Here is a 26,436-nt window from a genome sequence, read left to right on the forward strand (position 1 = left end):
AATCCATCCTGTCCCACTGGGTGTTAGGGCAGTGGTCTGTGCTCACCTACTAAAAGATTTGTATCCAGGATAATCCTTGTTAATAAATGATAATAAATGTTTGTTGAACTGGATATATAATTTAAAGGATAGTCAGAAAAATATAAAAGTTTATTACAATCTTAATGCTTGTTAAAGCATAATTTTGGCTTAAATATGAACAGATATTACAGGTGACTGGATCCACACTGTATAAAAACATGGATTGTCCATTCAACCCTGTTATTATGTTCGACCCTGCTATGTTGATTTCAATCCTGTTATTTTATTGCTTTTTTTAATAATATGGTGACGATAAGAAAAAATAGGAGGTAAATACTTATTGGACTATTTGTACAATTTAGAAGACAGTCTGAATAATATAAAACCCAGAAGAGTATTAAAATGTTAATGAATAATTTTGTTAGAATACTGGGTTAAACAGAGCTAGAACCATTATGTTCAGTGTCTACAGCGGTTGCCACTTCAGATTGCATTTTCGTTTAAAAACAATACGACCAAAAAAATGTGAACGGACCGGATATTTTAACACAATTATGAAAGAAACAAACTCTTAAAAGTAAATGTGGCTGAATGGGTGGAGCTAAACTGCTGTAGGCTGAAAGAGTGGATAAAATATTAAAGTAAAAACTTTTATCTGTCAAATGCATGTGAGGCGAATTGAGTATTTTTAAATAAAACCTCTACAAGGAATAAGTAATCATAAACAACAACCATCTTATAATTAAGGTTAATTCGTGATAATTTAGACTGTGACCACTTAGTGTGGGCTTGTTTAGTCTGGCACTGCAGTTCTTAACAGCTTGCTTTGTAAATGGAAGCTACCTATACTATATTATATATCCAAATACATGTGGACACGTCTTCAAATCAACACATTTAGCTACTTTAAGTTGCACCAACTACTGACACAGATGTGCAAATGCGCACGTATCTTTCTAGTCCCTGTAGAGAAGAATAGCCAATAGAATTGGACTCTAGATATTTAACAGAAGCAGGATAAACTCTTTTAAATACCCTTGATTTCAGAAGAAAGAGTGCATGAACAGGAGTCCCAATAGTTTTGTTTTGTCTGTATAGTGAAAGTTGAGTAGGTAGATACTATTCTCTTACCATTGTGCGTTTCTGGGCTGGGGTCTTCGTCGTCAGATCTCTTAGCTGATTCAGTAAAAAGAAAAAGTGATCATTAGTATACAGTAAAGACATGTACGTCCGTTGGTCTGTCTGTTCCTCTCTGAGCTTCTCTTAGCGTCTCTTTGTTAATCTGCTGGTTTCTTTCTGTCTCAGTTCTCTTTTCTGCCTCTTTAGCTGCGCAGAACTGGAAGCTGACCTTCAGCAATTCTGTTAAGCTGGGTTTAACACATTTACAGCACAAACAATTATTTGGACAGCCAATGACAGTGGCAAAGTGGTTACTGTGAGGACAGTAGCAGCAAAAAAAACAAAAATGAAATATACAATATAAACACTATTTACACTGGCAGGAGTTGAATGTGGGACAGCAGCTACCACCTTCTGGACACCTGAGCAACTTTCTCACAGTGCTCCTAATCTGTCCATCTCCTATCGACATAATGTCACACTTAACCCAGTGTAAGCCCTTTAGTGTGCCCAACTGCCTTAAAAACTTGTAGCCCTCCCCAGACTAAACTATTAGGTAATTACTTGGTGGGCAAGACAACTGACATTTACATTATTTACATATTTACACAATACTCTACACATACATGCCATATTTTGGATGTCCAGATGTTTTTACATTGTTTTCTCCCTATTCCTTTATCAATGTCTGTGTCTTGAATAGATGGTGATGTGTTCAAGGCCCTGACATCATCACAAGACTGGAAACCCCAGACTGGAAAAAATCATTGTCTGGAAAGTTTAAGAATATTATCACAATCTATTGATCGGTCCTGTCATGAGAGTTATGTTGTAAGCATTAAGCATATCTCCTGTGAGCGTGTGAGCGAGCTTTGTTGCAGGCAGATAGCTAACATTATCTAAGATAACTATACATATAAGCCCACAGCCACAGAAACACATTCACCTTCAGCAACTTTAACATGAAATTACAGTGTAAAAAACATTCATGTGAGTCTACAGTGAGCAGGTGACAGCTTTAGTTAGCTCGCGACAAATGTGCCACAGTGTAATGAATTTTATAAAACATTAAAGTTTAGTCTATAATATTAAAATGGCAGAAATTATACCCTAATTGTTAGGGGTGTCACGATTCTCTAAATCCTCGATTCGATTTTATTTCCAATTTTAAGTTCACGATTCGATTCGATTCTCGATTTGCTTTTTTCTTTTTTTGATTAATCAAATTTACAATATCTTATTTCAAAAGGTGGGCTTGATATAAGTGATGCAAAGTGATACATGTGATCTGTAATACACCACATTAGGCACTAATGGTCAAACTTAAATAATTTCATTAAGATATTTATGTAATGCCATCTAGTGGCTTTTTTTTTGGTAGCAGAAGTGCACTATTTAAACAGCAACGTGCAACATAATATATATATATATATATAATAAAAAAATACAGGAACAGTCATGTACAAAATAATAGAACAATTAGAGCCTTAACAAAATGAACTCTATCCTACTTTAAAAGTTAAACATGAAAAATAAGACTCGGTCTCTGAGAATGACATTTTTTTTTCTTTAATAAAGAAATATTATGACATAAAACTTATAAGGTATCTTATAACCCGGTGTGCCTTATGTATGAGTTCTACCAGTCAGGTATTAAGGAGCAGTAAAGCATAATACAGAAATTTCAGTTTAGTTCTCCAGCACCAAGACTGGAGCAGTATTAGCATTAGCTCCTTCACAGTTCAGAAGTGAGTGTTATCGGGCTGTAGCCTGCTGCTAACCCCGGCTAGCCGCTAATGCTAATGGTTTTTGTGGTACTTACGTCTGCGATCTTCTCTAACAGAGGAGAACAATCTTCCTCTCCTCCGAAACACGTCCGCTGCCTCATCGTCAGACCCCCGTTTCGCTGCAGATTACAACACACAGAACACACACACACACACATACACACACACAGAGTGGAAATATTCAGCGGTCAATTCAGGCGATTCACCTCAGAAAACAGTATCTTTAAGAGATACATTTAAAACATAAACAAATCTGATCACTTATGCCATTTCTGGAGTTTGTCTGAGACACATTTTAAATCTTATCAGATTAATTGCAATTGTGTGTGTGTGTGTGTGTGTGTGTATTTGTGTGTGTGTGTGTGTATTTGTGTGTGTGGGAATAGTACTCACTCTTCAGACGTACGGAGGAAAAACTCCAGCTCCGTCGAGACATCACACTCCTCTCTGCTGAAACAAATTCAGAACAGTGATCTATATCATCAATATCCTGATAAGTTAACCACATCCTTTTTACCCTGACTACGTTCAGTCAGGCAAGGCATGTTTAACGTAAAGGTTTAGCAGTTAGCTTGTTAACTTAGTCATTCACACTACCATCACTACTATATACAGTCTTTCTCAGGAAAGAAGAAGCTCCTACTACTGCTACTAGGTAAACACCACTGGAGCTCAACACGCTTGGATGAGGGCACTAATACTGCTAATTCTGCTGTTCACTGAGAACTGTTGTTAGACAGTTACATTTGGCTTTCGTGGCTGTAGCTTTAGTGTTCATAGTGTTCTAACCCTGACCCCACCCCCAAACTGTCGAAACTACCCCTTTTACACTCGAGCACAAAAGCCTCACTCAAACAAAAAGAGTAGCCGGAGGCAATTCCCATAGCATGCAATGACAACTGTGAAATTGAGAGGGAAAAAAAAACATGCGAGAGAGAGAAAAATGAAGCTAGGGAGTGATATTTTATTCAGTGTGCACACAATTGCCTTTTTTTTGCTCACAAGTTTTACATTTGCCATCGCAAAAAGTACATTTACAGACACAGGTTAATTTTTTTACCTGGCATTTTTGCATTCCCTACTTTTGACATTGATGTGACGCCATATTGTCATTAGGGTATAAACATACATAACTTGTAAACAACATTAGCCTTTTAGCTTCAGTGCTAACTGATGGGGAAGCCACTTAGCCCTACTGTAAAACTAAAGAAGTTTACTATAAGAAGTTTACAAATTTGGCTAAGTGACTGTTTCCGATAAATTACCCACCTTAGACTCCCACTCTCAGTTCTAATATCCCAGTCTAATATACGTGCAATTTAATTGCAAATCTACCAAACCAGTGCAGTTCATCCAAATTAAGTCCTGATTTAGAATCAGGTGTTATTCTACTGTGAGAACAAAATGTTGTGGCCACATAACCTACATACATCTATATGCTACAAGCACAACCAGTCTGTACAACCAGTGGTCACACCGACCACACCGAGTGCACAACTTTATTTCCTCCTTTCCCAGGCCAGGTTCTGATCTGAAACGCATTTGTAAATATTGGCTGAGCTGTTGACTCTTTGTTTGATTAGCAGGTAAAATCAAGTACACACTGGCGTGTGTTTTTACTACAGTCAGTCCACTACTGTAGAGGTTTACATATTTTTATAAATACCTAAATAGTCTGACGTAGACTCTTTAAACAAACTGCAGTCAACATCTTTACTTCAACAGATTGCTGTCGATTTTTACAGGCCATATGCATAAATCGGTTGAAAAGTGGTATACACTGTTCATATTTACTCCACCAGACCACTATAGACTCCCAGAGACTGTTAGCTGCCGCCATGTGCTCATATATACTTATTTAAAGTAATGCATACCACTATAGACATCTAAAACCAATATATATGCATGGACACTGGATAATAGCCACTACAGACATCTGTACAGCACTGCAGACCTCTATAGACATGTACAAACTACTGTAGATCCAGTCTGTTGTAAACTTCTACTGCTAGAAATAGACTTTGTGCTGACTAATATTAATGACTGTATACTTCTGTAGCTTTATTAATTTATGATTTAAAATATGCTTCATGGTAATGTCTCAGGACTCAAATAAAATACAGCCCTGGAAAAATATTTAGAGACCACTTCAGTTTCTAAATCAGTTTTTCTGATTTTGTGATTTATAGGTTTATGTTTGAGTAAAATGAACATTGTTGTTTTATTCTATAAACTATAAACATTTCTCCCAAATTTCAAATAAAAATATTGTCATGTGGAGCATTTATTTGCAGGAAATGAGAAATGGCTGAAATAACAAATAAGATGCAGAGAGAAAGCTTTCAGACCTCAAATAATGCACAGAAAACAAGTTCATATTTTAATCACAGTTCTTATGCATCTTGGCATGTTCTCCTCCACCAGTCTTACACAATGTTTTTGGATAACTTTATGCCTTTACTCCTGGTGCAAAAAATTAAACTGTTTAGCTTGGTTTGATGGTTTGTGATCATTCATTATCCTCTTGATTATATTCTAGAGGTTTTCAATTTGGTAAAATCAAAGAAACTCATAATTTGTAAGTGGTCTCTTATTATATATAATATATTCCAGAGCCGTATATTCGAGGCTTAAATATAGTACAAATCTAAGAAAAAAGGAGAAGAAATATTAAATGTTTAGCCTAGAATAAAGATCGCAGGGCATAACAAAAAGAAAAAATAAACAGCGGCGATTTGTGGGGTGAAAGCGTGAACTATCTCTCACATCACTCATGGTCTGATGGATCAGCAGATACAGGAAGTCTGGGGTATAGGTTGTGGCAGTGTTTGTGGAGCAAACGGCAGTTGGTGTGCCTAATGTTGCTAAACCACATCTGTGTGTGTGTGTGTGTAGGCAGAGTAACCTCAGGCACAGTAAGGCTTATGTCTGGCATTCAGTCTGTAGACTGGTCCTGCAACAGGTTTGGTACTGTAAGGTTCTGTGTTCCCCAGTAATGTGTGGAGCGGTTCTATACTTTAGGCCTTGCTGGTCGTGGTGGACGTGGTGGTTGGGGTTTATGGAGGATATATATAGCCTGTAGTATCCCCTATGGAGCTGACCTTCAGGCTGCGGAGAGTTTTCCTGTTACCCGAGAGAACCGCTGCTGTGTGGGAATCTTTCAAAAGCTGGAGTTCCTGTCCATCACACTAACTGTACTGTAACTGTAACTGAACAACTATAGTTCCATAATGGTTCTCGGCCTGTTTGTATGGTTCTAGGAAATTCTCTAGGATAGGTGTTATAACATCCTGCTAGCAAACACAGATAACAATATAATATTAAACTAAAGACAACTGGCCAAAGTTTTATCTTTAATAAATCCATCCATTCATCCATCCACCCATCCATCCATCCATCCATCCATACACCCACCCACCCATCCATCCATCCATCCATCCCTTTATCAATCCATATATCTATCCATTAATCCATTCATCCAGCCATCCATCTATCTATGCAAAGTTTTTCAAAAACAAATGCTGTGTTTTTGTCATAACACTGATACATCCATCATTCCATCCATTCATCCAACTCTCCCTCTGCCCTCCCATTCACCAAACTTTCAATCATTCAGTCCAATCAAAGTAAATAAAAATCTATCAATCTGTCTGTTTATCTATTCATTCATTTATTCATTCATTCATTCTTCCAGTCATTAATTTATCCATCAATTCCTTCAGCCAAAGTTGGATAAAATGTGTTTTTTTGTGTTATCACTAATACATTCTTTTCCATGCATTCCTTGTTTCATCCTTCCTTTTTTGTCCCTCCCTTCATCCACCCATTCAGCCTTCCATCCATCCATCTAACCATCTGTCTGTCATTTTATCCCTCCATTCATTCACCCATTCAGCCTTCCATCCATCCATCCATCCATCTGTCATTTTATACCTCCATTCATCCACCCATTCAGCCTTCCATTCATCCATCCATTGCTTGTTTCATCCTTCCATTTTATCCTTCCATTCATCCACCCATTCAGCCTTCCATTCATCCATCTATTTCTTGTTTCATCCTTCCATTTTATCCCTCCAACTGTCATTTTATTCCTCCATTCATTCACCCATTCAGTAACGCAACTTCCGGCCTGCGTACCTGCTTGCTGTTTGTTTAGCTCCTCTCTGTTTTAGCTATTTGTTTACGTTTTCTACTACTTATTAACTTTTAACCGTCTTATAACCTTCCTAAACTTATAAAATCCCTCAGGTAGCCATTATTTTTGTGTTATTTAGAGTTATCTTGCCACTTTCCTGTGCATAAGGCTGTGAGTTTTAATTATGTGCCTTTTTCAGATACAAGTGCATTTTTACCTTGTATTGAGACTGTGTCTGTCCCCTGTGTCGCTCGAAACCGAAAAACTCAGAAAATCTGTTTTAATAATCTTATTAAAATTAAAACAACAGCATCCGTCTCTCAGAGTACCAGCAGCGTCCGTATGAAACTAGGGCTATTAAATATAAGATAGCTAGCACCAAAATCAGTTATTGTTAATGATATTATTACTGATAATCACCTTAATGCACTATGTCTGTGTGAAACCTGGATTAAACCTGATGAATATATCGCTTTAAATGAGTCTACCCGCCCAGGTTTTAGCTATTTCAGTTACCCACGCAGCTCTGGTCGTGGCGGCGGTGTTGCCACAATCTATGACTCAATGTTAGGTATATCTCAAAACTCACAATTGGATGCTAAGTCGTTTGAAGTTCTTAGTCTTAAAGTAGCAGGCCCGTCTCCTGCTTCCAAAACGCAGCATTCGTTCCTGCTTATAACACTGTATCGTCCTCCTGGACCATACTCAAATTTTATTAGTGAATTTGCTGACTTCCTAGCAGCAGTAATTCTTCTTTCTGATAAGATCATAATTGTTGGAGACTTTAATATTCACAGTAATGCCATCCTTGTACTGCTAGATCTAAGTGCTGCCTTTGACACCATAGATCACGCTATTCTACTTGATAGGTTAGAAAATCTTTTAGGAATTAAAGGATCAGCCCTCACCTGGTTCAGATCTTATCTGAGAAATCGATTCCAGTGTGTTTACTTAAATAACGAATGCTCTTATCAGTCTAGAGTAAAATATGGTGTCCCTCAAGGATCAATACTGGGTCCATTACTCTTTACTCTTTATATGCTACCACTGGGTAAAATTATCCGTAGGCATGGTATTAACTTTCACTGCTATGCTGATGACACGCAACTTTACATATCTGCTAAACCCAACGAGGAGCTCTGTATAAATCAAATAACAGACTGTATTAAAGACATTAAAAATTGGATGACACACAACTTTCTCTTACTTAATTCTGATAAAACTGAGGTCCTTCTATTAGGTCCTAATATTGATAAAAACATAAATGTTAATACTGTAGACATAGACGGTCACTTAATTATACCTGGTAAAACTGTGAGAAACCTTGGGGTCATCTTTGACCCAATTCTTTCGTTTGATGCTCACATATGTAGCATAGTCAAAATTGCATTCTTCCACTTAAGAAATATAGCTAAAATCCGCAGTATACTCTCTCTGGAAGATGCTGAGAAGCTGGTACATGCATTCATAACCTCCAGGCTGGACTACTGCAACGCGTTGTTGGCTGGAAGTCCACATAAATTACTCCATAAACTCCAGCTAGTTCAGAATCCAGCCGCAAGGGTGCTTACCAGAGCTAGAAACTTCGATCACATTACACCTATTCTTTCATCCCTACACTGGCTACCTGTTAGATTTCGTATAGATTATAAAATACTTCTCCTGACGTATAAATCCCTCAATGGTCTGGCCCCGCATTATCTACAGGAACTCCTTACTCCTTACAATCCGCCGCGTTCACTCCGCTCCCAAGACGCTGGCCTGTTATTAGTCCCGCGTATTAGAAAAAACTATGCAGGAGGAAGAGCGTTCTTTTATAAAGCTCCCCAACTTTGGAATAGCCTCCCTATTAATATACGGGACTCAGACACACTCTCAATCTTTAAATCTAGACTCAAAACATTTCTATTTGCTCAAGCTTTTGAGTAATGTCTCATTACAATTTTCTTCCTCTTACAGCTTATCCAGCAAATATAAACCCTGTCCTAATCATCTGCTTTCTCTTTCTCTCCCCATGTCCTGAGCTGCTGCTACCAGTGCCCATCCCACTCCAGCAGAGTTTTATAAAACCATTCTAACCCCTTTCTCTTCCCTCCCCTCTCTGTTCTCTCTCTCTATCTTTCTCACATGTACTGAGACGCCTGGCCGGCCGGTCTTCCTGGATGTGTCCGTCTGTGGTTCCAGCTTTCAGGAATCAGCCCTGTCCTACTACTCATCAGAATTATTACACAACCTTTCTAACTTCTGCTTTTTGTTTCTCGTTCTTTCCTTTCTGTTTTCTCTATCTATCTCTTTTACATGTATGGAGATGCCCTGTTCCTGATGTTCCCAGCCTGGCTCTCCACTGTCCGCTGTGTTGTTCTCCGGCTCTGCAACCCTGCACTGATTACCATTAACACACTCAGTATCTGTTTCTGTATTAGCCATAGCTCTATAGTTTGTGCCCATCACATTCTTATATTCATAAATTAGTACCTGTTATATTAGCCATAGTTCACATTAATTCTCTGTACTGTTTTTGTTCTGTTATTTGTTTGTTGTTTGTTTGTACTGAGCGGGTCAACCCGAGTAGGATGGGTTCCTCGGACTGAGTCTTGGTTCCTTCCAAGGTTTCTTCCTCTTAAAGGGAGTTTTTCCTTGCCACTGTGTCACCATAAAATTGGTATCTCTGTGGTGCTGCTCATAAGAGGCGTGGACCTGTTTTTCCTGTAAAGCGGCTTTGTGACAACCTTTGTTGTAAAAAGCGCTATATAAATAAAATTGAATTGAATTGAATTCAGCTTTCCATTTATCCATCCATCCATCTATTTCTTCATTTGTTCCTTCCTCAATCCACCAGTCCATCTTTTCGATTGTTAGCTCCAGTGCTATTTGATGGGATGACTGAACTATCGCTTTAATTGTGTCAGTCTGGCTGGTGTTGGGGTGGGGTTTAGGGTGAGGTCTGGACTGACCAGAGTGGACTAAGCACACCTGGGTAATGACAGGCTGATCCTGCAGTGTGTTATTAGCAGTTAGAGTGTGCAAGAGTGTGAGTGTGTGTGTGTGTGTGTGTGTGTGTGTGTGTGTGTGTGTGTGGGATGGTGGAGTGTGTAATTGTGAACTCAGTGCAGGCGGAGAGAAATGTGACCTGCACACACACACACACACACACATACACTCTCACACAGCCGTGTTCAGACAGGCCGCAGTGTGAGCAGCTGAATGATGTCACACCAGTTTTACTTTTCTTTCACATCTTCACAGAGTAAACCACATGATAACACACCTGTAAAACAAACAAAACTGTGCTGTGTGTGAGTGTGTGTGTCTGTCTGTGTGTTTGCTACACTTATAATATTCTCTCTAGAAGCCTCTAAAGCATGAGTGTTTTCTTTTCATATCCTGTAAAGGAATTTGTTGGAAATGTAAGGGGGATCTCGCATCTGCCTTGTTTGTTCTGACCTTATGACCTTTCAGTTCAGTCTGGATCATCTGAACCATGGTCTGATTAGTTTGCAATGTGAAAACCTTTCTAGATAGTTCAGAGTTTTAGACCAATAACAGAAGGTTAAGGTAGACAATCATCACCTATTAATCAAGAGAAGAAGAAAAATAAGAGGTGTTGTGCTGAAATCTGACTCCTTTTGATGTGCAGGCATGTCATGCAGCAGATACTGTATCTACTGTATCTACTGTAAAATACTGTAGATTAATGCTCATTTATAATACAATTAAAAGGAATCCAAGGATAATCTGTTACATTTATTCTGCTGTGGGACGAAACTGCATTCGAAGAAAGTGGCATTTTGGCAGAGAGGCAGAACATAGCACAACACATTGGATTCTACAGTCCAATCAGTAAGAAGTATAGGTAGACTCCACCCATTTAAGTCAGAATGACAGAATGCAGTTTTTTAGTTTTTAGTGCTCTCAGTCACTAAACTGCAGTGAGAAACAAAAAAAAACTGACTAAATGTAATAAACATGTTAACATTGGTTCAGACTCTTGGTCTGAACTTTCAGGTGTGAAAAGAGTATGAGATCATGTGTACTGTAAGTTTGGGGGCAGTTGTGTATCAGATGTGAATTTGATACCCAGGTTTGGCAAGCTGACACTGTTGGGTTCCTGATATGCTGATATGTGTGTGTATATATGTGTGTGTGTGTGTGTGTGTGTGTGTGTGTGTGTGTGTGTATTCACTACACAAGTGGGTTAAAGGCTAACGTCAAATTCCATCTGTGTTCAGCACAACTATGGTTGATATGGTTATCCTGTCTTTTGTTTAAACTATATATTTCCCTCCATATTTAGAAAGTAAACTTTTTTTTTATTTTTTATGTTTTTATGTCTTATCAGCCTACAATACTGAATAATGCATAGTAGATTTGGAACAATTTCTTTTAGTGGAAAAAATAACAGTGGATATGAAAAAAAAATCATTGTAGTTTATAAATCATGCATAGAACATTTTGAGAGGTTTCTTGCTGTAGGTAAAAAAAAAACATAGTGGATACTAAGTAATTCAGAGTATATACAAAAAAATGCCAACTTACTAAATTAACAACTGCCATCCAGCACACATTCTTCTATAATCCCATCAGTGAAGTATAGGTAGACTCCACCCACATACAAGGGTTGGACAATGAAACTGAAACACCTGTCATTTTAGTGTGGGATGATTCATGACTAAATTGGAGCAGCCTGGTGGCCAATCTTCATTAATTGAACATTGCACCAGTAAGAGCAGAGTGTGAAGGTTCAGTTAGCAGGGTAAGAGCACAGTTTTACTCAAAATATTGCAATGCACACAACATTATGGGGACATACCAGAGTTCAAAAGAGGACAAATTGTTGGTGCACGTCTTGCTGGCGCATCTGTGACCAAGACAGCAAGTCTTTGTGATGTATCAAGAGCCACGGTATCCAGGGTAAAGTCAGCATACCACCAAGAAGGATCAACCACATCCAACAGGATTAACTGTGGACGCTGTAAGAGGAAGCTGCCTGAAAGGGATGTTCGGTTGCTAACCCGGATTGTATCCCAAAAAAAACATAAAACCACGGCTGATCAAATCACGGCAGAATTCAATGCGCACCTCAACTCTCCTGTTTCCACCAGAACTGTCCGTCAACACAATAAATTATTGTGGTCTAAAACCAGGTGTTTCAATTTCATTGTCCAACCCCTGTAAGTGAGGATGACAAGATACTGAAAAATTCTTTATAGATACTGATTGATTCATAGTAGGTGCTGGAAAGTTCATAGCGGATACTGAAGACATAGTAAACACTGAATAATACATAGTAAATACTAAAAGAGTTTTAGTACATACTGAATCATTCATAATCTGTTACTGAATAATTAATAGTAGATACTAAAATATATACTGTATATATTGGTTACTAAACACTTCATAGTGAATACTTAATTAACTATTAACTAACTATTAACTAATTGTTAACTGTTTATTAACTAACTGTTATTAAATAATTTGTAGTACATCCTGAATAACTTATACTAAATGCTAAATTATTCATAGTGGATACTAAACCAGACACAGTACATAACAATTCATATTGGATATTGAATAATTCTAATTAATTACTGAATGATCCATAGTAGATATAAACTAATTCATACTGGAAAGTAATTTGTTACTTTAAGGGTATAGGGTGCAGTAAGCAGTATAAGCAGGGCAGTGTGTAGAGATGTGTGTAAGGGATGACTCTGTTTAAAGCAGAAGGTTTGGGTGTGTTTGGAACAGGCAGAGACAGGCCCGCACACACACACACCCTCCATAAACAGCCAGCTATTAGCTAATACACTGCTCCACTTACTGCAGCACAGTGTGTGTGTGTGTATGAGTGGGTGTGTGTATTATATGTGAGTGTATTCATCACCTTGTGGGGTCTAATCTAATGTAAACATGTTCAGAGTGTGTTTCTGAGGATATGTAATCACTAGGGGGCGCACATAGAACGTGTAATAGTGATCATATAAAAACAGAGTAGAGTTTACTTTGCTGATGTGAGCAGCAGGGGGAGCTGTAACACTGCTGTGATAAAAAGCTGAACTGGAGTCAGTGAAGGTCATAGTGAGCTGACCTCATTGTGGTGTTTACACACACACACACACACACACACACACACACTTAGGTGGGAACCAAGTCGCTAATAAGCTACAAATAACAAGTAAGGCACAAGTTTTGATCCTCAAGTCCTGAGTCTAGTTCCAAGTCTTGAACTCAAATAAATTGAAGTCCTATTTCAGGGGTGTCAAACTCATTTTGGCCGAGGGCCACATTGGCATATTGGCTGTCCTCCGAGGGCCAGATGTAACTTATAAATGTAATAAAATGTAACCAAATGTAATATATGTAAATGAATGTAATTACTCCTTAATGTTAAATAACTCTCAATATATTATTTATTCAATCAAATATTACAGTTGCATGGAAAAAATGTTTGCTTGTTGCTCTATTAACATAAATCCTTTTAATTTGTCATGTCATGAAATCCAAAAACTCCATCAATCAAGAACCAAACTATTCAAGTGAATAGAAATGACATCAAGTTATATTAACTTTGAAATTATTAACTGAAATAAGGCTTAATAAATATAAAATCAAATTGTGAGCTGTTAAGAACATAGCATTTCCTCAGATTTAGCAGTTCCTCATCCAACCACTAGTGGGAGCTGCAGCAGCAGCACCACAAGTCCGCAGTCTTTACTGAGTCAGAGCTACAGCCCAGCCACGGGCTACAGGGCTCAGCTCAGCCAGTCTGGAGCGTTTTTAAAATTTTTAAGTTCTTCTGTGTATGAAATAAAGATTTTTGTAACCGAATAATACAGCTCTCTACAGTTCATCTTTCAGCCCAATCACCTAACAGCAGCCGTTTAGAGCATGAGTCACTGCTGGGATTACATTATAAACAGGTCAGTTATCGCGCTGCTAACCTCAGGATGTTTATAACTACGGAGTTTAGTGGACACACCACGGCTGCAAGGTTAGACTGTTGAAGGCTACTGAAGACTATTAAAGGCTATTGGAGGTTATTGAAAGGGTTATTGAGGGCAGAAATCAGTAAAGGCTGGTTAGATAAGTGATTCACGTCCTCGTACTTTGCTGCGGTGAAACTGCGACTAGCGCTGTCCCAGTGATGTTTATTAACGTCATTAAAACAGATTTTGTCAGGTATTGTCTTATAAATATTTACACAGAACTTATATCTCTCCTAAAAAGCGTTTATTTTGGTCAGTAACACTCTTCGTAACACAAAAGGCATACCGGTCTTTCGCCTTGAAGCACAGCCGTCCGTCTGCATCAACTTCTCTTTTTCTGGACATTATGGGATAAACATTTATATGTCTCAATTCCACCCGCGAAGTTACACCTTCCCTCCGGCAGGGTTTCCACATCAATGACTACACTGCCGTGTAGTGGCAGTAAGCCGTAACTTTGCGGGTAATACAATCGACAAGCATTGTGGGAAATGTATTTTTTGGTCAAAGAACGCTTCTGACTTATTTATTATAGACACTAAGATCTTACAAGCTCTCGCGGGCCACATAAAAAGACGTGGCGGGCCACATTTGGCCCGCGGGCCTTGTGTTTGACACATGTGTCCTATTTTGTCACCACATGTAATGTCAAATATTCAACACCAGTAAGAGTGTAGAAACTCACAAAATGGTGCATCATCATATATTACACCACAGTTACTTCTGACCCTGCAATATGATTGGCTGACACGTGCCGACAATCGCAGCACAGCAGTGCCAATATTACACGTTATAGCACTCGCTCTCGTGTATTATTGCTTAATTATAGAAACAAGTTCAATTTAACCCTTGTGTGTGTTCATATTTTTGTTACTTGTTTACTTTGTTACTTGTATTTAATTCAGCAAAAAAGGAGGAATTTTACATTAAAATGCTTTACACTTGCTTGCTTCACCTAAACTGCAAGCAATATAAACAGCTTACATGGTTAATATTTGCCCTTTACCTTCCTTATGTTACATTTCTTTCAAAAAGTGCTACTCTTTTTTTATTAGTTTTTTAATCAAATGTAAAAGAAAATGAATTAAACTCAAGATATGAGTAGAACATTTGTTTAGTTTCAAATTTACAAATGAAGCAATGTTTATTAGCCCTTGGCCAAACATACTGTATGTAATATAAATGGTTGAGGGGGGGGGGGGGTACAGTGTGTGTTTATCGAAAATGTGCTTTGATATGTGTTTTTCACAAAAAAAAATGAGCGAATGCCAATGAGTTTGAGTTAGAAAAAATATTTTTTACTATCATTTGATGAAAAATGAAAACAGATCCCACAGACCCGAACACCACACAAGGGTTAAGCAGTGTCACATCAGCAGAGCTTCAGCCAGTATGTTTTTTTTATTATTATTTGAACTGTGTAGTACACAAGGACAGGTTAAGGATCCCCCGCCCCTATTTAATTATATGTGAGTTTTTTTATGCTGTGTTAATAATATTAAATCAAGTTTAATTATTGTTTAATTATTGAGACCCCTTCACACTGCCCTGAAACATGTCAAGTCATCTCAAACTGTCATTGAATAGTCACTGAATAACAAGCTGAATAAAATCTTTTCAATAAATAATCCAACAAAACAAAATATCAGGGTTACACGCATACGCAGCCACAGCTACTACAACAAAAAACACTTGATGTTTCATCATCTGTCACCAAATCAAATTATGCTACTCAGTAAAATTAGCTTGCAGTTTTCTTGTATGAAAAGGCACTTTTCCTTTCAGACATTCCTTCAGAGCTAGAGTGACCACTTGTCTTTTTACTGTTGTTTATTAAAGGGAAAACATGAAACTAGTCAAATGGCTTGTTGTGAAATCACACTCTTGGCCAAATTCACTCAATTTAATTAGTGTCAAAGATAGCATTCATCAGACAAATTACTTGTCTTAAATTTAAATAATCGCAAATTTGCTCAATTAATTTGTGTCTCTGCGCTTAAGAGAAATTTAATATAATAATTTTGAAACAATACAAATTCAGAAGGGCCTGAATTGCATGTTTGCAACAAATCGTCTGTTATAAAATATGGTTGCTTGCCTGGCAATTTGTAGGTCCCTAGAAAGTCAAGGAGCCATGGTAAATGACTTCTATGGAGGTCAAGGGACCCAAAGCAGGGGCCATCGTGATCAAAGGCCATCCTTAAAATGGAGGGCCCTCGGAAATAAAAATATAAAGTGCCCCTGGACGCTGGCCCCACTGGCCCAGTTAGTAATCCAGCCATGGTGGTCCAACACAGTAATCTGTGGGTTTTAGCCTCCAAAGCTGCCCACAGCCATTCCCCCAGTCCCATTTCCACACACCGGGTTTGCCAGGTATAGATATCTGAAAAATTGCGTTTCTGATTATTGCGTTATCTGATCTTTCTTGTGTACCAACCTTGTTTTGTTTTCTCTTTTACCCTCATTTTTGCCTCTCCTCTAATATCACCTTGCTGTGTTTGACACCTGGACTGTCCTTCTACCTTCTACTGGTATGGTTAACCCCTGTTGCTCCTGTCTGCCGATTGACCCTGTTTGTTCTGACCACTCTTTCTTTTGCCTCTTTATTCAATAAACATTGTTTGCTGTATCGGCGTGTGTCTGAATTCTGCTCAAACATGACAAAAAACAGTGTGCAGTCAACCAAGATTTTTTTTAGAAAAAGCAGCATTAGATTCAACACAGCCTTAAAAGACATGGCGTTCATCTAAATAGCTCTGTGACTAGAGACAAAGTAAAACAAGAGTAAATGTTGGCAGTGAGTTTCACAGCGGAGACAACTTAGAATCTACAGGTTAGATTCTGAATCTACACTCACAGAGCTTTTAGGTAAAAGATGCTTCCCATAAATAGTAATACAGTCAAATGAAAAAAGTTTGGGCACCCCTATTAATCTTAATCATTTTTAGTTCTAAATATTTGGGTGTTTGCAACAGCCATTTCAGTCTGTTCTCATCATTCTTCTTCTCTGCCTTTCTGATATTTTTCTTGGCCTGCCACTTCTGGGCTTAACAAGAACTGTCCCTGTGGTCTTACATTTCCTTACTATGTTCCTCACAGTGGAAACTGACAGGTTAAATCTCTGAGACAACTTTTTGTATCCTTCCCCTGAACAACTATGTTGAACAATCTTTGTTTTTAGATCATTTGAGAGTTGTTTTGATGAGCCCATGATGCCACTCTTCAGAGGAGATTCAAATAGGAGTAAAAAGTAAAAAGTAGTTAGGAGTATTCAAGTCAATAAAATGATAAGGGTGCCCATACTTTTGCACCGGTCAAATTTTGGTTTAACGCATATTGCACATTTTCTGTTGTATAAACCTCATTTCAATCCTGAAATATTACTGTGTCCATCAGTTATTAGATATATCAAACTGAAATGGCTGTTGCAAACACCCAAATATTTAGAACTAAAAATGATTAAGATTAATAGGGGTGCCCAAACTTTTTCATATGACTGTAAATAATTTTAATAATAACTTTTGCTTGGTTTGAATTTTAATTTCTCCAAGAAGTTTGAGATTAGTACGACCTAGCAAATATAAAAACATAGACTCCTCCAGAGAGGCCTATTCTAATGGCAGCGCTTCTCTTCTACTCTGACTTGACAAGCTGTGTGTTTTGTGCGTTTGCACATCAGTCACAGCAATGGGTGCAAAAATGAATAAAGTAGCGACATTAGTTTGAGTTTTTCCCCACCCAGATCTGATCACCCGCACCCATTGAGTGCTTCCGCCTAATTCTGGTTTCACACTTTACCATTTCCCCTCTCTGGAGGAAGCAATACTCTGTGTGTGTGTGTGTTTGCGAGAGAGAGTGTTTCACCACAGGAATTACGAGTGCGATTTTATCTATGTTTGCAGGAGCGGAAATAAAATATGCTCACAAAACTTGTTTAATTCAGTTAACCATTTATCATATTTATAAGACTTCAGACAACTCAGACATATTTTCCATATTTTCATATTTCCAAGGGGTTGCAGACATGTTGAATTGTTTATAGTGACTTTGTTCTGTTTTAAAGGTACATTTAGATTTTCTACAATTATTTTAATTAACATTTATTTTTAATCCTATGGAGACGATATGAGAAATATTAAGTGCAATTAATATTAATAGTTTTTGAAAATGTAGAAGCAAAAGTAGCATAAAACAGTGTGAAGGCTGTGATCTGATGAAGTTTAACATTCCTCTAAATGTGTAATATTGTGTTCATTCTGAGAGTGTGTGGGTGTGTGTTTATATTGCAGTCTCAGGTTCAGTTTGGGAACAGAAACCGCACCAACAGGTTTCTCAACTGAATCTAACTGATTGTACACACACACACCACACACACACACTCTCTCATACACACTGACACATACACTATATGAAGAGAGCACTTCAAAGATTTTGCTATTTATAAGTTTATGTTTAAGTAAAATGAACATTTCTCCCAAATTCCAAATACAAAATATTGTCATTTAGAGCATTTATTTGCAGAAAATGAGAAATGTCTGAAATAACAAAAAAGATGCAGAGCTTTCAGACCTAAAATAATGCAAAGAAAACAAGTTCATAATCATAAAGTTTTAAGAGTTCAGAAATCAATATTTGGTGGAATAGCCCTGGTTTTTAATCACAGTTTTCATGCATCTTGGCATCATGTTCTCCTCCACCAGTCTTACACACTGCTTTTGGATAACTTTATGCTGCTTTACTCCTGGTGCAAAAATTCAAGCAGTTCAGTTTGGTTTGATGGCTTGTAATCATGCTTCCTCTTGATTATATTTCATAGGTTTTCAAATTGGTAAAATCAGAGAGAGAATTATTTATATATTAAAGGTTTTGCTAATGTAACTACAATTTGTAACTGCAATCGTGTCAGTGTTTTAATTTTCATTTTGGGAATGTTACTTTTAATGTTTTTAATGTTAATATTTGTCTAGCTGGGAACGTTATGTGATAAACGTTCTAATAACATTGTGATGCAAACCATCATTATCACACATTTTCAGAAAAACCTTCCTGGATTTTTTTTTTCAAAATGTTCTTGCCAGTTGTGAGGTGGTTGGAGTCCCAGTGGTTTTAATATTATGGCTGATGATTGTAGAACATTTGTATTTTTAGTCTCACTAACGGCAGTTTATATGATTATAATAACTGATTACTGAGGTCCATATTCCAATACCTCAGAAACCTGTAAATCAACATTCCCACTGTCTGATCACTTCTTTTACTGTACACTTATTTAAATGTGTTTGATCTCTACCTCACATCTGGACAAACCAGTGAGCAACCCTCAGGGCATTCTAGCTGTTCATAGGTCTAATAATTTCCGATTTTAAAAACATTATTTTTATTGAGTTGTGTGGCGTAAAATTTAATTATGTTAAAATAATAATTTAGTGTTAGACATTGCTCTGTTTGTTTTGTTCACCATGTGCTCTGTTTTTTATATATCTTGTCTTTGTTCTAGCCCCGCCTTCCCATTAGTGTTTAATCTGTGGGTCATTTGTTAACGTGCCCTCTCGTTATCTTCCCCAGGTGTTCCTTGTTTTTCTCTGTGTATTTACACTCTCTTTGTTTTAGTGTTTCTTTTGTGAGGTGTTGGTTTTGCAAAAATGGGAAAAGTACGCCTTGCACAAAAGACATGTACTAATTCTCTTAATTAATCATAAGTGGATTTGGGGCATAACATGCTATAAACGCAATGACTTTGGTGGATTGGTATTTCAGGGGCGCAGCTACCTGGACATCTCCAACGCAGAGGAAACTGATCTGCTTGTTCATGCTCGATAATTCTGTTTTGTTTTGTTGATGTAAAAGTTGCATAGATGCCAACAGGTATGCACTATGGGTTTGTGTACCGCTGCAAGTCCATGTGTGCATAACAAGTAGGGGTGTTTTTGAATGTTATTGAGCAGTGTTGAGCTGGTGTGTGAACTCTGTACTGTACTGCAGTACAGTACAGTACTTAAGTTACTTTAGGAATCACTTAGCAACTCCCTAGCAACCCTGTGGCAAATTTCCATAGGTTCCTATATCTTATTTAATTTTAAAACATTATTATCTATTTTTTTTTCTTTTTATTATATTTTGTTAAAGTAGCCTTGCAGAAAAGGCATGTACTTATTACTATGTACTATTAATTAATCATGGGTATACTTTAGGCGCAACATCCAATAAACCAATCGGCGTGTCACTTGCCATTCCCTTTAAGAGGCAGGTGTGCTTTGACTTTGATAAGCGCATTGCTATTTCAAGGGCGCAGCTACCTGGGCGTCTCCAATGCAGAGGAAACTGATCTGCCTGTTTATGCTCGATCATTCTGTTTTTTTTTTGTTTTGTTTTTTTAATGTAAACTTTGCATAGATGCCAACAGGCATGCACTATGGGTTTGTGCACTGCTGCATGTCCATGTGTGCATAACAAGCAGGGGTGTATGCATGTTAGGGATGCACCTGTATTGACAATTCCCTTCCAAGATTGCAATGAATGTTTGACTCTTGAGGTCTGTCAATTTTGCATTCAGTCAGGTTCTAAATGCAGACATGACTGACGAATGCAGTCAACTCAGTGTTCAGTGTGAAATCAGCTTCTATTTGTATTTAAGTGTTATTGAGTAGGGTGGAGCTGGTGTGTAAACTCTGCAATACAGTACAGTACAGTACAGTAGTTACCTTAGCAACTCCCTAGCAACCTTGTTTGAATTGTTTAGGTTCCTATATCTTTTCTAAAAGTTTGATACATTATAACTTTCCTTTTTTTCTTTATATATATTCGTCTTTTTAATGCTTTTCTTTTATTAGTTTATGTTTGTGATAGTTTGCTTACTTTGATTGCTTGAGCCTTATTATTGTCTTTTTCTTTGGTCATTAATATGTGGATTTTGATTGGCTGTTTCCATTGAGTTACATTTGTCTTTGATCTCAATTCTCAACCACACCTGAGTAAAGGTGTATTTGTGGGCGGGGCCTAGATAGGACATCAATATGTGGTCAAATTCCAATTAGATGTAACTTCTGGTTAGCATGTACCGGACCTACTAACTATAGCACTTTACAGCAAGGCAAATACATCACACATATACACACACACACACACACACACACACACACGCGCGCGCGCGCGCGCGTCAGGTGATGTTGTGCATTGTTTGTTTGTTTTTCCAATGGAAATCTAAAACAGTTGCAACAGCAACAGTTTATCCCTTTCAGTTCTAATGCCCTAAGTGTGGTTAATACTTTAATTTAAATTCTCACCAACACAGAACTCACAGCAGTTTCATACCATATATTAAATAATTCATTGTAGACAGTGAATAATCCAAAGTGTATACTGAATTAATTGTATGGTACAGTGAATAACTCACAATAGACACTAATTCATAGTAATTACTGAAAAAATTATATTAAAATATTAATAGTTTAGAGGGACTTACCTTACGTACTGCAGTCCTCTACAGTGTCTCACTTCAGAGTGGTGTGTGTGTGTGTGTGTGTGTGTGTGTGTGTGTAGATCCAGCCAGGTTAGTCCGTTCCAGCAGGTGGGTGTTCACCACATTGTCTCACTGGCTTTACCGTACCAAAGTCCCATCTCTCTCTCTCTCTCTCTCTCTCTCTCTCTCTCTCTCTCTCTCTCTCTCTCTCTCTCTCTCTCTCTCTCTCTTTCTCTCTCCCTTCTGTACTCTCACTCTCTTTTCTCTTCTTTACCTTTCTTTAACAACTTTTCCTCCCTGTGTTTAAGCCTCTCTCTCTCTCTCTCTCTCTCTGCCTTTGTTCTCTCCTCTGTCACTGTTCACTGACTGTCCTGTTTGCAAGTGTGTGAATGTGTGTGTGTGTGTGAATGTGTTTGTGTGTGTGTGTGAGAGAGAGCTAGAGGGCTGGCTCATTGCTTCTCCTTTTGCTTTGAGGAAGTGCTCACACTGCAGGAGAACTGAAGCGGACTTTGAAACGAACACACACACGCGCACACACACGCACACACACACACACAGAGTGGGTTCCCTAGGGTTGCTGATGTTTAACGCATCACTACAGGTGCCTCAGAAACAGACACACACACAGATAGTTAAAGTTTAAAAGAAACACACGGTTCATACTAAATGTCACACTGTTTAAATGTATCACTTTGTGAAGTCACAAGATAAAAATGGAGTGTTTCATGAATTTAGGGTTCATTACAGGATAACCAGTCACCACAGAGCTCATTTACATTTAGCCCTCAGTTTAAGGACACAGAATTAACAAATTTATAAAAACTACAGATCAGGGTATATAGTAGTATTTTGTATAGTATCTAGTATATTGTTGTTATGTAGGTCACCTGGATGGTTTTGGGCAGGGGCTGGCTGTTGCTGGGTTGGACGTTTGTGAAATAATAAATAATAATTTGTCCAAAAAGAAAATAATGGTAAACGTTACTCATGGCCATTCCTAGCAACTTGCTAGCATTAGCTGTTTACCTGTTTATTTACAGTCTTTACTGGCTTAGCTTGATACTAGTGAGGGCAGTTCATAACTGATATGTAGATCAGGCTGTAGATTTTTATATTATCTGCTAATCTAAGCAGTGTATTACTAGATAGATAGATAGATAGATAGATAGATAGATAGATAGATAGATAGATAGATAGATAGATAGATAGATAGATAGATAGATAGATACTTTATTGATTCCCGAGGGGAATTTTACTGAGAAATTTACTGAGATGTGAAAAGTAGTAACTCTGACTCCAAAGGGTTTTTGAGTTTTTGGCTAAGGCTAACACATCTAGCAATGCATAAAGCTAGTTAGCAAAGTTCAGACAGAATTATATAAAATTCACATAAGCTGGATTATAACTTTGTTCGATGTGGTAGAAGTTATTGAACTCATCTTGCACTTGTTTGTGTAGGTTTGGTGTCGTCAGCTTGGCAACCCGAGTGAGCTATGCATCTGTGTAGTTTTAAATTTTAAATTGGACTGCTGTAGCCATACTGATTGTCTCTTTAAAGAAAAAAACATGTAGCTATAAGTAGGCAGATATGAGCACTTTAATTAGTCTGACAGGGTAAAGTGTTTATGCAAAAAACAGCAGAAAACAGCAGAAAAGTTGCTGACTACAAACCCACTAACAATGGACGTCAATAGGCGGAGTTATTCGTGGTGGAACTTTCACAGCCTCTGCCCCCTTGGCTTGGGGCACCATGGGAAACTGAAAGTAAGTGACAATTACTTTTTTGTTTAACTTTAAGTTTTGGTTTCTTGCTGACTGACCGGTGCACAGATCACCCTCACTCTATAGTGTATTGCACTGCTGCAACACATTCTGTAGTGTTTCACTTTCACTCTCACTGTTTAAACTGCTGCAGTTGACCTGTGTGTGCTGGAGAATGTAGATAAAGAGTGCAAATACACAGGCTCACACACACATATCACCAATTTGTATCATTAAAATAAGCTTTCTGTGAGTTTAATTACCTGATTTTAAGTGTACAGCTCTGGAAAAAAACAAGAGACCACTTAATGATGTTTTTCTTTGGTGAGTTTCTGTGATTTTACCAAACTTAAAAAGCTCTGGAATATAATCAAGAGGAAGATGGATGATCACAAGCCATCAAACCAAGCTGAACTGCTTGAATTTTTGCACCAGGAGTAAAGGCATAGTTATCCAACAGCAGTGTGTAAGACTGGTGGAGGAGAACATGATGCCAAGATGCATGAAAACTGTAATTAACCAAATATTGATTTCTGAACTCTTAAAACTTTATGAATTTGAACTTGTTTTCTTTGCATTATTTGAGGTCTGAAAGCTCTGCGTATTTTTTGTTATTTCAGCCATTTCTCATTTTCTGCAAATAAAAGCTCTAAATGAAAAGATTTTTATTTGGAATTTGGGAGAAATGTTGTCCGTAGTTTAAAGAATAAAACAACAATTTTCCTTTTACTTAAACACTTTAATAAAATCAACAAGAAAATGTATGTATTTTTTCTGCTTTTGCTGGTTGTTTGTTTTGTCTTTGTTTCATAATAATAATATATAGTATATATATATATACTATGTAAGTTATATATACACTGATACACATCAAGGTTTTAAGCATATTTATGTGTGTTTTTATTTATTCATATACTGAAACAATCTATTCATCAAAACCTCATTAAAAAGTATTTATCTAATAAAATATGTATTAAGTGTGCCTCTAAATTAAGAAATAAACTGATGTCAGGTAAGTAAAGTAGGAAATACTGCACAGTGATTTAGTGCTGCTTATTATAATATATCAGAATATTGATAAAGACAGCATTAGTATTAGTACAGTAAAGGTAAAATGCTGATGCTACACGGTGAAGCTGAGCTGTTTCAGTAGGAGGCGGAGTCTGAACTGGTCCGAGCTTCAGAGTTTCTCCTGATGGGGAACGGAGGGAGATCCGGAGACGGAGGCATCAGGTCCAGCTCCTGTTCAGAACACAAAAGAACAGAACACGGTTGTACTGTAGTCAGGAGAACCTGGATGTAGATAAGGTGATGAATGGGCTCCACAGAATCTGCAGATGACTTTTCTGTGAAGGACATGTCAGTCAGGTGTACAGGTGGTGCAGGTGTGCAGATGGAGTAGGTGTACAGGTGGTGCAGGTGTGGAGGTTGTGCAGATTTATGGGTGGTTCAGGTGTACAAGTGGTGCAGGTAGTGCAGGTGTGGGGGTGGTGCAATTGTGCAGGTTTACAGGTGGTGTAGATGTGCAGAAATACAAATGGTGCAGGTGATTCAGGTGTGCAGGTGGAGTAGGTATGCAGGTGGTTTATGTGTGGAGGTGTACAGATGGTGCTGATGGTGCAGGTGATTCAGGTGTGCAGATGGTGTAGGTGTACAGGTGGTGCAGGTGTGGAGGTGGTGCAGATGGTGTAGGTGTACAGGTGGTGCAGGTGTGGAGGTTGTGCAGAATAACAGGTGGTTCAGGTGTGGAGGTGGTGCAGATTTACAGGTGGTTCAGGTGTGGAGGTGTACAGATGGTGCTGATGGTGCAGGTGATTTAGGTGTGCAGATGGTGTAAGTGTACAGGTGGTGCAGATTTACAGGTGGTTAAGGTGTGGAGGTGTAGAGATGGTGCAGGTGCTGGGATGTACCTGCTGCATGTAGTGGAGCGTCTCCTGCAGCTCGGGGTGGAAGTATGGTGTGATGACGTGGTGTCGGAGTGAATGAAGGTGCCTCTGCTCCTCCTGTAGATTTAACCTGGAGAATGTGTTGTGTTACACACGTTAGACTTTACTTCTGTGGGTGTAGCTCAACATATATCGCCCATATCCGTCAAAATTCTTTTATCATTTTATAATTTATTGTTCCTGGCAAATTTTATCTTTCTTCTTGAATTGCATTGCAATTCCACACATTGCAACTTAAGTTTGTTGACTAGGAGAGTACAGACTATTGCCCTATTTTAGTGATCTGTAGGCAAGCTGTAAACCTCACACCAGGCAGCTTGATTAAGAGCGTCAGTGTGTCTTTGCTGTCATAACGATGGGAAAAGTACACCTTGCATTGCACAAAACACACAATTTACTAATTTACTATGTCTTTTAATTAATTACAGGTGTGTTTAGGGAGTAACATAAAATTAACCGATCGGCATGTCAATTGCCATTCGCTTTAACCCTTGTGTGGTGTTCGGGTCTGTGGGACCCGTTTTCATTTTTCATCAAATGACATTGGCATTGGCTCATTTTATGTGAAAAACATATATCAAAACACATTTTCGATAAACACACACTGTACACCCCCCCCAACCATTTATATTACATACAGTATGTTTGGCCAAGGGCTAATAAACATTGCTTCATTTGTAAATTTGAAACTAAACAAATTTTCTACTCATATCTTGAGTTTAATTCATTTTCTTTTACATTTTATTAAAAAACTAATAAAAAAAGAGTAGCACTTTTTGAAAGAAATGTAACATAAGAAAGGTAAAGGGCAAATATTAACCATGTAAGCTGTTTATATTGCTTGCAATTTAGGTGAAGCAAGCATGTGTAAAGCATTTTAATGTACAATTGCTTAATTTTGCTGAATTAAATACAAGTAACAAAGTAAACGAGTAACAAAAATATGAACACCACACAAGGGTTAAGAACCGGTTGTGCTCTGACTTTGGCAGATTGGTATTTTAACAGTGCAAGGCTTCTGCGCTTCTCAGCAAAAGGAAACTCTGTGAAAGTGCACGAGCAGCTCATTTACGGGAGCAGCAATGTTATTTTATTTTTTATATCTGTTTATTGTTGATGTAAAAGTTGGGTTTGCGCACTCCTACATGTCCTTGTGTGTGTGTAACGAGTTCACTTTTTGAGGTGGATATGTGAACTGTTGCTTTGAGCATAAAACCACAAT

General features: G+C 37.9%; 2 protein-coding genes across 3 annotated transcripts in view; both read right to left on the reverse strand.

Annotated features, from left to right (window-relative positions):
- Positions 1–21,911, reverse strand: part of dennd2da (DENN/MADD domain containing 2Da) — a 47,113-nt gene extending 25,202 nt beyond the window's left edge. Inside the window, exons 1-4 of one of the 2 annotated variants that reach the window (XM_022670851.2) lie at positions 21,511–21,911; positions 3,321–3,374; positions 2,963–3,046; positions 1,153–1,197 (exon numbers count right to left, since the gene is read on the reverse strand). In XM_022670851.2, coding sequence (XP_022526572.2) covers positions 1,153–1,197; positions 2,963–3,046; positions 3,321–3,363 — 172 coding nt within the window. In that variant the 5' untranslated portion in view covers positions 3,364–3,374; positions 21,511–21,911. Of the gene's footprint in view, positions 1–1,152; positions 1,198–2,962; positions 3,047–3,320; positions 3,378–21,510 lie in introns of both variants that reach the window. The other variant, XM_022670852.2, reaches the window with a different exon arrangement.
- Positions 21,912–24,044: 2,133 nt separating this feature from the next.
- The window catches only part of spag17 (sperm associated antigen 17), a 37,726-nt gene continuing 35,334 nt past the window's right edge, over positions 24,045–26,436 (reverse strand). The window contains exons 38-39 of the mRNA XM_049486021.1: positions 25,179–25,284; positions 24,045–24,510 (exon numbers count right to left, since the gene is read on the reverse strand). Coding sequence (XP_049341978.1) covers positions 24,415–24,510; positions 25,179–25,284 — 202 coding nt within the window. The 3' untranslated portion in view covers positions 24,045–24,414. The remainder of the gene's footprint in view (positions 24,511–25,178; positions 25,285–26,436) is intronic.

This window comes from Astyanax mexicanus, chromosome 12 (assembly GCF_023375975.1).
Source record: "Astyanax mexicanus isolate ESR-SI-001 chromosome 12, AstMex3_surface, whole genome shotgun sequence".
Taxonomy (NCBI): Eukaryota; Metazoa; Chordata; class Actinopteri; order Characiformes; family Acestrorhamphidae; genus Astyanax; species Astyanax mexicanus.